Below are 13491 nucleotides of genomic sequence, written 5' to 3' on the forward strand. Positions count from 1 at the left end.
AGGAAGAGAATCGAAATCCCAGCAGTGCGGTCCACCTGGGAAGCAGAGCACAAGTGAACATGGGAACAAGTTGGGAGGGAGGAGGAAGAAAAGGAAGAAAGGAAAGAGAAAGACACAGCAAGTCTTCATGAAAAGAAGACCTTGGATGACCAGCCAAGGATTGTGGGGCTGGTAGTGGCTGTGGACCTTCCTGTCAATTTGGCCACTGGCAACCCCACCAGCGTGCCCCAGGCCAACATCACTTGTCTGCACTGCATCCATTCAGAACTTGAGCTGAGGCTTCTGCTGACAGTGACACATTCCTGCCCTGGAAATCCTGGGGCCTCTCAGAAGAAGCCTTTGCTAGGGAATGGGTATAGCATTAGCCAGGAAATGAAAAGGTAGAATTGGGAAAACAACCACTGAGGCCATATCATTACCTGGGATATTTTCCATCCCTCATGAGCACCTTAGAAAATTGCCACTTCCTCTGGGAGTGAAGCTACCTCTGGGCATGGGACAGGTCAGGGCCACCATAAAAGCCAGCACAACTCTTTATTATCCAAGCCATTTCTCTCACCTCCTTCTTCTTGGGAACCAGGTGAGTGTGAAGGTCTTTCCCCATGACCTTTTCTGGTCATACAGATGTCTGGTACTCCAACTTATACTAGGTCATAGAGCTACCTGTCATGAGGGTTTGAAGATGGGTGAAGATTTCAGTCAGAGAGTGATGTGTCTGAGTGAGCTCTTAGTTGAAGAAATAGGCAGCAGCCTCATTGGGCCTGGTGACACTTTGCAGTCCTGTGCTAGGATGAGGCCAAGGAATCCTTTTTCTTCAGTGACCACTTTCTGTCTCCCAGCTCAGCAGGTGCCTCTGGAATACTCATGGTAGGACAGTGGTCTTGTGGTAGACTATTCCTCACATGACCCTGTGCTCCGGTTTCTCTTTACTCTGTCCCCAGCTGCACCTCCATCCCAGGACATGTCCTGCTACAACCCGTGCCAGTCCTGCTGCCAGCCCTGTGGCCCAACCCCTCTGGCCAGCAGCTGCAATGAGCCCTGTGTCAGGCAGTGCCAGAGCTCCACCATTGTCATTGAGCCCTCCCCCGTGGTGGTGACCCTGCCCGGACCCATCCTCAGCTCCTTCCCACAGAACACCGTGGTGGGCTCCTCCACCTCTGCTGCTGTTGGCAGCATCCTCAGCTGTGATGGAGTGCCCATCAGCTCTGGTGGTCTTGACCTCTCCTGCATTTCTAGCCGCTACTGTGGCAGAAGGTGCTCCCCTTGCTAGAGCCTCTGGTGACAGACCAGATAAGAACCCCCAGAACCCCAGAATCAGAAGGTGATTCTGGACCGAGAACAGAGCTCTCGATCATGGTTTTCAGAGAGACTGAGCATCCAGTGCTGCCCTCCTAAAGAAGAGGCAGCTGAAAACATGGACAAAAATCAAAGTTCATGACTTCAATCTCTCTCCCCATCTCTTTCTTACCTTCTGTACTTCTGAACCCTGAAAGCCCTCCTGGGGTATCTCTTGACCTCTCTCCCTGTGTGGGAAGGCACATGGATATCCTGTGGGTTCTCTGCTGTGAGTGGTGGGCACATACTTTCTGCATCTGCCAGGGATTTCCCACTACCAGCAACCTCCTCTTTCAGGGAACTCATTTCCCTCTTCAGAACCATTAAAGTTTTCTGCATCCCAGCCTCTGCCTCCATGTAATCCTTTTCTTGGTGAGCATTTTTTCTATTTCCAAGGAAGAAAGGCACTTCCTTAGTTGTCGGGGAGTGAGGTGAGAGCACAAGGGGACCTGTCCTATGTCTCAGAGAAAGCAAGGGTGGGACACAGGGCAATGGTCCCCTCCAGTCTCTAGGAGATGATGAAGACATACTGAGCTCCTCTAAAACCAGTGGTGATCAGGCTCTGGCATTCTTGCATGTTTGTTTAGGTAGTGCCCCTTGGCCTTAGAGCATGTCCTGCAGATGGTGGCCCAGCCACTGCTATCTCCCAGAGAGGAGACTGATGCTGCTGGAGGTTCTGAGAGGTCAGCAGCTGACAAGCCTGTGCAGAAGGCAGTTCTTCATGGTTTGAATAGTTTTATGTTGGGAAAAGTGGTTCAGTCAGAAGACTGCACAAAAGGATACATCTCAATGACTGATGTTGATGTCACCCTGGCCAGGCCACACATGGAGGCATCCAATGCCCAATAACTGAATCACAGAATCACAGATTTTCATGGGTAAGATCATTGAGTCCAATACCCTGCCAGAGCAGGATCACCTAATGTAAGTCACATAAGAACATGTCCAGGAAGGTTTTGAATTTTTCCGGAGAAGGAAAGAGAGACTCCACAACTTCACTGGGCAGCCTGTTCCAATATTCTGTCAACCTCACAGTGAAGGAGCTTTTCCTTATGTTTATGTGGAACCTCATATGCTTCAGCTTGCACCTGTTATTCCTCATCCTGTCTCTGGACATCCCTGAGCAGAGTCTGGCTCCATCCTCCTGCCACTCACCTGTACATATTTATAACCATTCCTCAGCTCCCCCCACATTCTCCTCTCGAAGCTGCAGAGTCCCTCAGCTCCCTCAGCCTTTCCTCACCAGATGTTCCACTCCCTTCAGCCTCTGCTCTGGACTCTCTCCAGCAGTTCCCTGTCCTTCTGGAACTGAGGGGTGCAGAACTGGACACAATATACCAGATGTGGCCTCACCAGGGAAGAGTAGAGAGGAAGGAGAACCTCTGTTGACCTACTGACCACCCCCCTTCTAATGCACCCCAGGTGCCATGGGCCTTCTTGGCCACAAGGGTACATTGTTGGCTCATGGTCATCCTTCTGTGCACCAGATCTCTTTCCTCTGCACTGCTCTCTAAATTGTCAGTTTCCAGCCAATACTAGTACAGGGGGTTGTTCTTTCCCAGATGCAAGACTCTACACTTGCCCTTGCTGTATTTCATCAAATTTCTCCCTCCTCAGCCCTCCAGTCTGTGTGGGTCTCTCTGAATGGCAGTACAGCCTTCTGGTGTGTCAGCCACTGCTCCCAGTTTTGTGTCACCAGTAAACTGGCTGTCACTGCACTCTGTTCCCTCATCCAGGTCACAGATGAATATGTTTAATAGTACTGGTCCCAGTCCTGACCCCTGAGAGATTTCCACTAGATACAGGCCTCCAACTAGACTCTGTCCCATTCACCACAACTCTCTGACTTCTTTAACCATTTCACAAACCACCTCACTACGTGATCATCCAGAGCACACTTCCTCAGTTTGGCTGCAAGGATAGCATGGGAGATGGTTGCAAATACTTTACTGAAATCTAGATAAATGACATCCACTGTACTACCATTATGTAACGCCTGGTATATCTTCACAAAAGGCTATCAGTTTGGTTAAACATGACTTCCCCTTGGTAAAACCATGGGCTCCTAATGACCTTCTTCTCCATGGTATGCCTAGAGACAGTGCCAAGGATAGGTTGTTCCATCACCTACACATGGATGGAGTTGAGGCTGATTGGTCTGCAGTTTCCAGGGTTCTCCTTCTTGCCCTTTTTGAAGACTGGAGTGACATTTACTTTCCTCCAGTCTTCAGGTACCTCTCCTGTTCCTCATGACCTACCAAAGATGATGGAGACTGGCCTAGCAAGAACTTCCACCAGCTCCCAAAGCACTAACTGTTGCATCTCATAAGGACCCACAGATTTATGGCTTTCCAGATTGCTTAGCTGATCCTAAATGAGTCTTCATCAACCATGGCAAACTACTCCTTTATCCTGACTTCCTCTGAGGCCTCACCAGTCTAAGAGTATTGAGGACAGTCTCCAGTAGCATAAACAGAGACAAAGAAGGCATTCAATAACTCTGCCTTCTTTATATCCTCTGTCACTGGGGCACCCAGCTCACTCAAAAGACAGACTGTATTGCCTCCAGTGTTAGTTTCGTTTTCAATCTATTTGGAAAAGCCTTTTCTTTTGTCTTTGGCCTCTCTTGCGGGAATTAATTCCAAGGAGGCCTTGGAACCTCCTGGTTGCCTCCCTGCATCCCATCACCTATGGCTCTTCTGTGGTACTTGGCCTCCTGCCAGACATAACACATCTTTCCCCTGAGCCAGCTCTTCCCCTGGCAGGGCCTCATTCCCACCTCTGGTGATGTGCTCTCCCAGTGAGTTCTTGGACAGAGCTCTCCTGGTCCCACTGCAGAAGAAATGAGGCAGTGCTGAGGGCAGGCAATGAGATACACCATGAGAAGACCTCCAAGGACCAGCAGAGTGTAGTGGGGAGAACAGGCCCTCCAGATCCCAGCACACAGCCATGCACCATATGGAGAGTCCACAAGGTCATTCCATATGTTATCCAAAATAATTGCAATCATGTACTTCCAGGAAACAGCATTGCCCCTTGGTTTGTTACTGACCTCACTTTGAATTGTGTCCATTGAGACACAAGTCCAAGAGCAGGCACTCTCTGCCCGGCAGGAGTACCTGAAGAACAATGTGCAGTGGAGAAAGGTGTAAAGCAAAGAGCATCAAGAAGGAACCATTGCACAAACAGCACCAGTCTTCTGCACTGCCTGTCACTTCACCAGAGCCATTGCAAAGAGTACCCACACTTCCCACAGAGAAAAGAATGAGACCTGAGACCTTTTGCCACATTCTGCTGCCTCTCAAGCCATAGAAAAGGGACCCTACTGAAAAAGGATCTTGGTTTGCAGATGCACAGGGGAAGCAGTGCTGCCAGGGGAGAGCTGAGGGTCCCCTCCCCCCAGCTCAGCCTTGCACAGACACAGTCCCTCCCTCCCCCGGGTTGTTGCACAGCCAAAGAAGCTCCCTGCACCAGGGTGTCACCCACAGCACAGAGGTACAAGGCACTGTCAGAGCCCTCGACCTACTCCAGCTGCAGGAGGCTGTATTTCCCTGTGGTATTCAGCAAGGTGGTGAGACAGCCTCTGTGCTTGGAGCCAGCTGCTGCCTGAAACGAGACCAGCTGGGGAGCTTGGCCTCTCCTCTGCTGGTACCAGGTGAGGCCATAAAAGTTAGGGCCCTGTTAAGTGCAGGTTGTTTTGCAATTTCTCCTTCTTGCTGGGTGACACTGATCTGCCCATGATGCCTGGAAGAAATCACAGAATCACGAATCATTCAGGTTGGAAAGGACCTCTGAGATCATCAAATCCAACCCTTGATCCACTCCCCCCATAGTTCCCAGCCCATAGCACTCAGTGCTACATTCAGTCTCTTCTTAAAAACCTCCAGGAACAGAGAATCCACCCCCTCCCTGGGCAGAACATTCCATTGCCTGATTACCCTCTCTGGAAATAATTTTTTCCTAATATCCAACCTAAACCTCTGGGCTCCAGCACATCTCCAGCATGGTGAGGGAAAATGAGAACTTCTGGGAGAAGTTTCATACCAGTCCACATTCCTTGTCTTAGTCTATAAAGTCTCCAAAGTCAAAGCAGAGAAAAGGAAGCCAGGCAGTGCACAGATGGAGGAGGAATGGATAGCCAGGCCATGCTGCATGACATGTGCCAGCTAGGCGAGAGACTGGAACACCTCATGAATGTGAGTGGGATGTGAGAGAGCTTTCATGTCCCTGTGTCAGCTTTCAGTTGTCCTGTGCATCAGAAAATGCATGCTGCTGAGGTAGAGCAGAGCTTCTGTTGTGTCTGTGAAACACTCAAACCAGACAGATCAGCAGAGAGAGGCACATGGTTGGCAAGAGAAAAGCAAGGGAAGAGGTCTAAGGTGATCAGAAGAGGAGCTGTTTCAGTCTCATCTTTTCTTGGCCATCAGTAACAGCTTCTTGAGAAAGCAGGTGTGAAACCACCCTTGTGATCTGATGGTTCCCACCATTTGCCCATCATCCAAGAGCAGTCCCTGCAGAGAACTGTGGAGGGGCGAGGGTCTCCTGGGTGTAGGAGGAATTGTGCTGACAGGCAAAGCCAATGCCTACCCAGTGGTTGCCTCAGGAAGGCCGCGAGGATGAGGTACCCGAGGTGCATGCTGAGACCAATCCTGCTGCATGTGTGAGGGAGACTCAGGAACCCACACATCCCCAGCAAGAGCCCCGAGAGACCTTAGCTGCAGGAAATGACTCTGTAAGGGTAACAAAGAAGGAAATGGGGAGGAGGAAATGCTTGTTCTTAGCATGCTTGGATCAGCTGTGCTGTGTTCCCCCCTACTCCAGCAGTGTCAGCTGTTGCTTCTACAGCCAACAACTTTTGTCTTTCGAAGGTGAGGGGTAAAAGTCCTGCTCCCTTTACTCTTTTCTGCTTTTACTGTTTTACACTTTGCAGAGCATAATTTGGGCTGATCAGCTCTGTGTCCAGTCAAAGTAAAAAGTTTCATGGCCACAGTCTGCAAAACATCTGTGAACAGTTCATTCTAGTACTTACCTGTCTTGTAAGTGGAGGTTCTTTTGAAGGTATCTCTCTCTCTCTGCTGGATTATGATTTCTCCTTCTTGGTGGATGACTGTGATCTGCTCTGTGGTGCCTGGATGAAATCAAGGGTCAGCGGCTGTGCAGGAAAAGGATTTCAGATGTAAAACAAGAGGGGGAAAAATTTCTGTGGGGAAAATTTGGCCAGAGATCCAGCATGCTCAACATCAACATTGCAAGACAATGATTTGTTGTATAGTTTACTCTTTTCTCCAGCTGATGATATCTCCTTTGTGATTTTATTAATAAGACACTGCCTCCTAGGACCATGCTGAAGGGTACACAACCCTGGAGTATAGTAGTAACATTTCTGTAGCTTGCTTCACAACAACATATGCACACTTATAGCTTTATGATATCTCAGGTGCCCTGCAAAGCCATTAGCACTATCTTGAAATAGCCTCTGTTATTTCTGTGAGTCATATAGGGGACTGGAATTGCTCCAGCTTCTTGCAGTCTAGAGAAAACTATAAATTAGAGGTTAAAAGATTTACTCTAAATGTATCAGAGGAAAACCACTTTTGAGGCACTGAAAGAGTCTGTGTTGAATTATGGTGTAAATCTAGACAGTGACAAAGTGGTATTCCCCAAGTGTCAGTACTGGGTCTGGTTTTGTTTTACATATTCATAAATGACCTGGATGAGGGGACAGGGTGTACCCTCAGCAAGTTCGTTGATGATATGAAACTGGGAGGAGTAGCAGACATACCAGGGGGCTGTGCTTCCATTCAGTGAAAGTAAATGTAGGGTCCCACATCAGGGGAGGAATAACCCCAAGGAATAACAGGTTAAGGATTGACCTGCTGTAAAACAGCCTTGTAGAGAAGGACCAGAGAGTCCTAGTGGTCAAGTTAAGCATGAGACAGCAATGTGGCTTTGTGTCCAAGAAAGCAAATGGCATCCTGAGGTGCATCAAGAAGAGTATAGTCAGTATGTGGACGGAGGTCTACTCTGCCCTAGAGAGGCCACTTCATTGTATGTAAGAGCAATAGGTTAAAAAATATTTACAGATATTTGGGGGGAAAAAAACAAATAAAAAAAAGTTGAGTCCTAGTGCTTCTTTTATGCCCATTGGTAATGACCATGAGAACAATATTACGTCTCAGCAAAAAACTCAAGTGAAGTCTGCAGGGTTGCAAACAGCTCGAGAACTTACTGTCAGCAAGTTTAAAAAAAAACCAAAACCAAACCAAAATAAAAATAAAAAACAAAACAAGAACCAAACCAAACCAACCAACCAACCAACCAAAAAACAAAACAAGAAAAGAGTGCCCCAGGCTGATACACAACCCACTTGACACCTCTGGCATTAAGCCCATGACTTCAGCCCACACTGATGCATACTTCTGATGGAAATGCTGGGGTGTCTCATGCCAGAACTCAGAAGAAGCATTACTGAGGGAATGGACATGAAATCAGGAAATGCAAATCAGTGTAGAGGGAAATAACAACACATGCCATGTCATTACCTATGGTGTTTTCATTCATTAGGGGCATACACAAAAATTATTGTTTATGCAATGGTTATTTTTGGGCTTGAGGCAGGGTGATGCCAGTTAAACTCGTTGTTCTCTCAACAACTTCTGTCACCTCTTCCTGGCAATCAGGTGTATTGGAATCCCCTTTTCTCCCTCATGGTCTCCTCTAGGACAGGGTCTTACCTTCAGATAAAACCTCCTCTTTGGTCTCCTTTTAGTGCTGTAAGATGATGATCAAGGGAGATGGCAGAGAAAAGAAGGTCTGCCACAGAGAGAAGGTGAGTCGGAGATGAGCTGGCTCTTTGCTCCAGAGTAGTGAGGATCCGTGGTCTTGGGTGATAACAGAAAGACCTACTGAGCTCAGGCAGTGAAAGCTTGTTCACTCCTACCCTCCATCCACATACCCATTCAAGCTCATTCCTTGTCTTCTTTTAGCTGGGTCTGAAGGCTGTTTCTCTTGAGTCCCTGTGATCTACTTCCTCTACTTTTCATCAAATTCCATTGATGAAAATCTATACATTCAAAAATCTATATTAAAATCACATTTTATTGGTATCTTTGTCAAGGATTATTTGAGTCACCTTAAGACCTTCCACACTCAACTGGAGGAGTCAGTGAGAGTTGTGGCTTTGCCTAAGAAAGAGATCTAGAAATGATCTCAGGAAGACCAACAAAGGGAAGGCAGCACACCTCAGGTACACTCCTACAAAATTTGGTTGGTCATACTGTCCTACATCGGACATCAATAGAGCAACATCAGGACACAAGCCCTTTTAGTCCAGCACCCATTTGGAAAGAGGTCTTTGCCTCACTCAGCAGCAGACTGATAAGCTGGCATTAGCCTGGACAAGAGGAGCCTGTGTCCCATCACAGTCACCAGCACCACTTCATTATAATAGGACAGATAAGGGGACAATGGCCTGCACAGACAGGTAGGTTGTCTTGACCCTTCTCCTGGAACATAAAGAAAGAAACAGAGAGCACAGGGGAAGAGACCACATTTCCTCCACTGATGACATTCAGCCCCGCAAATCCTCATACCTCTCGTCCAGGCACTTACAGCAGACTTCATATGGGAAAACATGTGGCAGAAGGCAGGAAATGAAAAGTCACCTAGGATGCTTTACATTTGAAAGGAGCTTGTCAGAGAAGCATTACTTCCCAACAGGTGCCTCTGGGCCTGAGGCAGTGCAGGGCTACTATAAAAGGCAGCCCAGCTCTCTGCTCCCTCATCCACTTCTCTTGCCTCCTTCTCCTTGGGAATCAGGTGAGTGCAAAGCCACTTCTCCTCCTCTTTCTATATCAGTTCTCTCTTCTATGTACGTCTCAGGTGATATGGGAGCTTCTTCTCATGGGAGAGGGGAGGAGAGAGGAGGACTCTCATGGAAAGAGGCTGGGACTTAGTTGAGATGACTCCTGGGCTTTGAGCTGGGCAGTGTATGCTGAGCCTTGAAATATCATGGCTCCAGTGTGATTGTGTGAAGTCCTGATTCTCATGCATCCCTGTGCTTTGCTTCTTCGTTACTCTCTCTCCCAGGTGAACGTCTCTCCCAGAGACATGTCCTGCTACAACCAGTGCCAGCCCTGCTGCCAGCCCTGTGGCCCAACCCCTCTGGCCAGCAGCTGCAATGAGCCCTGTTGCAGGCAGTGCCAGAGCTCCACCGTTGTCATTGAGCCCTCCCCCGTGGTGGTGACCCTGCCCGGACCCATCCTCAGCTCCTTCCCACAGAACACCGTGGTGGGCTCCTCCACCTCTGCTGCTGTTGGCAGCATCCTCAGCTGTGATGGAGTGCCCATCAACTCCGGGGGTGTGGACCTCTCCTGCATCACCAGCCGCTACTGTGGCAACAGATGTAGGCCATGCTAAAGCTGCTGGCAGTGTCCCTTGCAAGAACCTCCCAGGACCTCAGTTCATGGTGCTGAACATGCAATAGAGCTTCATGCCATTACCTCCTTCTTCCACTCTACTGTCTCTCTCCCCCTTGCTGTGTCTGACCTCCACTGCCAGCCTGACAGGGAACTGCTGGCCTCCCTCCCTCATCAGGGCATGGCAGGAGAACACCCTGCAAGAGCTCCATCACAACTGATTGCCTGCCCCTGGTGCCTCCCCAATGGTTCTCTGTGAGCCACCTTTTTTTCTTCTTGTCTCATTAAAGTTGTGCAGCATCCAAGACCGAGCCTCTGCGTGCTCTTTCCTTCTGTTGGAACTCTTCAAGTCTGCCTAAGGGAAAAGGTGAAGGAAGGGGTGGGTGCAGCTCCTTGCATTGTATTTTTTCATTGGGAAACATGGTAAAAAAAGCGGGGGAATGAGGGATGGGTGGCTTGGGAAAGAAATACATTTGAAGGGCATCTGAGACATCCAAGGGAGCTGGTGTTTTTCCACTGGAATCAGTTCTCATGCTAGCATTCCTTTGCTAGCAGAGTCAGGAAGAGCTGACTGAAGAAAGCACGTCACTGGCACAGCAGCTCCCATTCACAGTTTTCCTCCCACATGGCCCCTGGGGGCTCTTTCTTCATTTGTGGCTATGTCAGGAGAGTTGATGGGCTGTGCTCTGTTCATGGCTGTAAACCTGCCCCTAGTTCTCAAGCCCACCAGCAGAAAGGTGGCATGACATCATTGCCTGTTGTCCTCTGAGGGATACAACATTGTGGAAAGAGACTGCTCTTGATGGCACAGGATCAAACTAGGAAAACAAACATCCAGCAAATACTCCTGGCTCAGTTGATTATCATAGTTGTTGCAAAAAATATCTCAGCAATCTTGGCTGGCTTTGAGAAACCCATCTAGCTACTTTATCCCTCTGCCTCCTCCATGGGGCATGAGGAGAAAAGTTGAAAAATGTTGTGAGTTGAGATAAAACTGGGAGGGATTACTTACCAGTTACCATCACAGGCAAAGCAGACTTCATCTGGGGGAGATTCATTTAACTTATTGCCAATGAAAAATAGAGCACTATGGGGAGAAACAGCCGCATAAACCTGAGATACAATGACTTTGTTCCCAGCTCTTTTCCCACAGCCTCACCTTCCATTCCTTTATTCACAGCTCTCCTGTTTCCTCCACTCCTAAGAAGAGCAGTGGGCTGTGAATGGTGGGTTGTGGTCAGCACACAAACACTTCCTCTCTGAGAAATAAGGACTTCTTATGAAAATGCACCAGAGTCTCATAAGTTTGACCAAAACCACAGGTTGCCCAGAGAAGCTGTGGCTGCCCCATTCCTGGAAGTGCTCAAGGCCAGGCTGGATGAAGCTTGGGGCAACCTGGTCTAGTGAAAGGTGTTCCTGTCCACACAGTGGGGTTGGAACTAGAGGGTACTTAAGGTCCCTTCCTGTTGGGAAGTAATAATTTTCTGACAAGCTCCTGTCAAATGCAAAGCGTCCCAGGTAATGGTATGGACTGTGTCCTGGTTTCCTGCACTACTGCCTTTTCATTTCCTGCTTTATGTCATGTGCTTTCCCAGATGAAGACTTCCGCAAGTGCTTGGATGAAAGGTATGAGGATTTCCAGGGCAAAAACACATCGGTGCAGGAAGAAGACTCAGCTTGAGTGCTGTTGGCATCCCTTGCAGGCAGATGATGTGCACGTGGGACATTCCTGTGGGCTGGTTTGTGGTAAGGTTGTCAGGAAATCGTAGAATCATATGATTATATGATAGGGACCTTAAAGATCATCCAGTTCCATCCCCCCCCTTCATGGGCAGGGACACCTCCCACTCTTTTCCAGCTTTGAAAATGGGCGTTATGTTTCCCCTTTTCCTGTCAGAAGGAACTTCACCAGACTGCCATGACTTTTCAAATACGATGGGCAGTGGCTTTTCGACTTAAGTCACCAGTTCTTTTTGACACCGTTGGTAAATCCCATCAGGTCCCCTGGGCGTGTTCACGTTCAGGTTCTTTAGATGGTCTCAAACCTGCTCTTCATCTACACTGGGAGGATCTTCCTTTTCCCAGTCCCTGCCTTTGGCTTCTGTAACATGGAGGGTGTGACCAGAGAGCTTGCCAGTGCAGACAAAGTAGTCATTGAGTACCTTGGCCTTCTCTGTGTCTTGGATGACCAACTCTCCAGTTTCCTTCTGGAGTGGGCCCACAGTTTCCCTAGCCTTCCTCTTATCACTGACATACTGATAGAAACTTTTCTTGTCACCCGTAACCTCCCTTGGCAAATCCAGTTCTCTCTGTGCTTTTGCTTCCCTAACCTGATTTCGTTTCTCTGACTACTTCTCTGTACGTCTCCCAGGATATCTGTCCTTGCTTCCATCCTCTGTGTACTTTGTCTTTACACCAAAGAGTGTCCAGGAGTTCCTTGCTCATTCATGCAGGTCTTCTGGCACTCCTGCCTCTCTTGCTCTTCACTGGGACACATTGGTCCTGGGCATGCAGGAGGTGATCCTTGAATATGGACCAGCTTTCCTGGGCTCCCCTTCCATCCAGAGCTTTGTCCCATTCTACCCGCCCAAGGAGACCCTTGCGGAGACCAAAATGTCCTTTTAACATCCAGTGCTGTCAGATTACTTATCACTTTTCTCAGTGCCCTAAGGATCCTGAATTCTACAGTGTCATGGTCACTGCAGGCCTAGTCTCCCATTGAGTTTTACATCGCTCACCCACCCATCTCTGTTGGTGAGAACAAGGTCCAGCAAAGCAGCTTTTCTGACTGGTTCCTCTACCATTTGGAGGAGGGTGTTGTCATCAATGCACTCGAGGAGGTTTCTGCAATGCCGGTTGCTTTGCTGTGTTGTCCCTCACGCAGATATCAGCAGATTAAAGTCCCCCATGAGGATCACAGCTTCTGAGTGTAAAGCAGCTCCTGCCTGTCTAAAGAGAGTCTCATCCACTTGGTCATCCTGGTTGGGTGGCCTTTAGCAGACCCCTACTATAATACCTCTTGCCCCTGACTTCCCCTTAATCCTGACCCACAGGGTCTCTGTCAGCTCCTCACCCATCCCCAGGCAGAGCTCCATGGACTCTCGTTGGCCATTGACGTAGAGGATGACAGCCACCCCTCTATTGCCCTTCCTGTCCTTCCTAAACAGTTTATCCCCAGCCATCCCCATGCTCCAGTCCAAGGAACCCGTCCCACTGGGTCTCTGTGATACCAGTGACATCTTAGCACTGCAGGCATGCAGACACATGCAGCTCCTGTTGTTTATTCCCCCTGTTTTGTGCATTTGCATAGAGGTATCTGCTCAGCAGAGGCCGCAGCTGCTGATGCTTCCCTGGCTTTATGTGAGCTTACAAATTATTGCATGGTTTAATGCGGAGAAGTATCAGCACAGGTGTCAGTCTGAACTTGTGTGACCCTCCTTATGAGGGCATGTACAGGTCATAGCAGGGGGACTCTCGCTTTGTCTGTCCATGAGCATTGCATAGAATCATAAAACCATAGAATGGTTTGGGTTGGAAGGGACCTTAAGTACCCTCTAGTTCCAACCCCACTGTGTGGACAGGAACACCTTTCACTAGACCAGGTTGCCCCAAGCTTCATCCAGCCTGGCCTTGAGCACTTCCAGGAATGGGGCAGCCACAGCTTCTCTGGGCAACCTGTGGTTTTGGTCAAACTTATGAGACTCTGGTGCATTTTCATAAGAAGTCCTTATTTCTCAGA

General features: G+C 48.7%; 3 protein-coding genes across 4 annotated transcripts in view; all 3 read left to right on the forward strand.

The window, feature by feature from the left end:
- LOC139788444 (feather keratin Cos1-1/Cos1-3/Cos2-1-like) overlaps positions 1-1417 on the forward strand; it is a 42274-nt gene extending 40857 nt beyond the window's left edge. Inside the window, exon 2 of the mRNA XM_071728398.1 lies at positions 1305-1417. The gene's annotated coding sequence lies outside the window, so the exon portion shown is untranslated. The remainder of the gene's footprint in view (positions 1-1304) is intronic.
- LOC139788442 (feather keratin Cos1-1/Cos1-3/Cos2-1) lies at positions 561-10057 on the forward strand. Of its 2 annotated transcripts, none has more exons than XM_071728396.1 (2): positions 561-580; positions 9424-10057. In XM_071728396.1, exon 2 carries the CDS (start codon positions 9445-9447, stop codon positions 9751-9753), a length of 309 nt encoding a protein of 102 aa, XP_071584497.1. In that variant the 5' UTR covers positions 561-580; positions 9424-9444; the 3' UTR covers positions 9754-10057. The 2 variants fall into 2 exon arrangements, with proteins under 2 accessions (XP_071584497.1, XP_071584496.1); XM_071728395.1 differs by lacking the exon at positions 561-580 and adding an exon at positions 9080-9153.
- LOC139788443 (feather keratin Cos1-1/Cos1-3/Cos2-1-like) lies at positions 962-1379 on the forward strand. The gene has a single exon (XM_071728397.1). The coding sequence runs from the start codon at positions 962-964 to the stop codon at positions 1268-1270; it is 309 nt and encodes a 102-aa protein (XP_071584498.1). The 3' UTR covers positions 1271-1379.
- Positions 10058-13491: the final 3434 nt, after the last annotated feature.

This window comes from Heliangelus exortis, chromosome 29, assembly GCF_036169615.1.
Source record: "Heliangelus exortis chromosome 29, bHelExo1.hap1, whole genome shotgun sequence".
In the NCBI taxonomy this organism is placed as follows: domain Eukaryota; kingdom Metazoa; phylum Chordata; class Aves; order Apodiformes; family Trochilidae; genus Heliangelus; species Heliangelus exortis.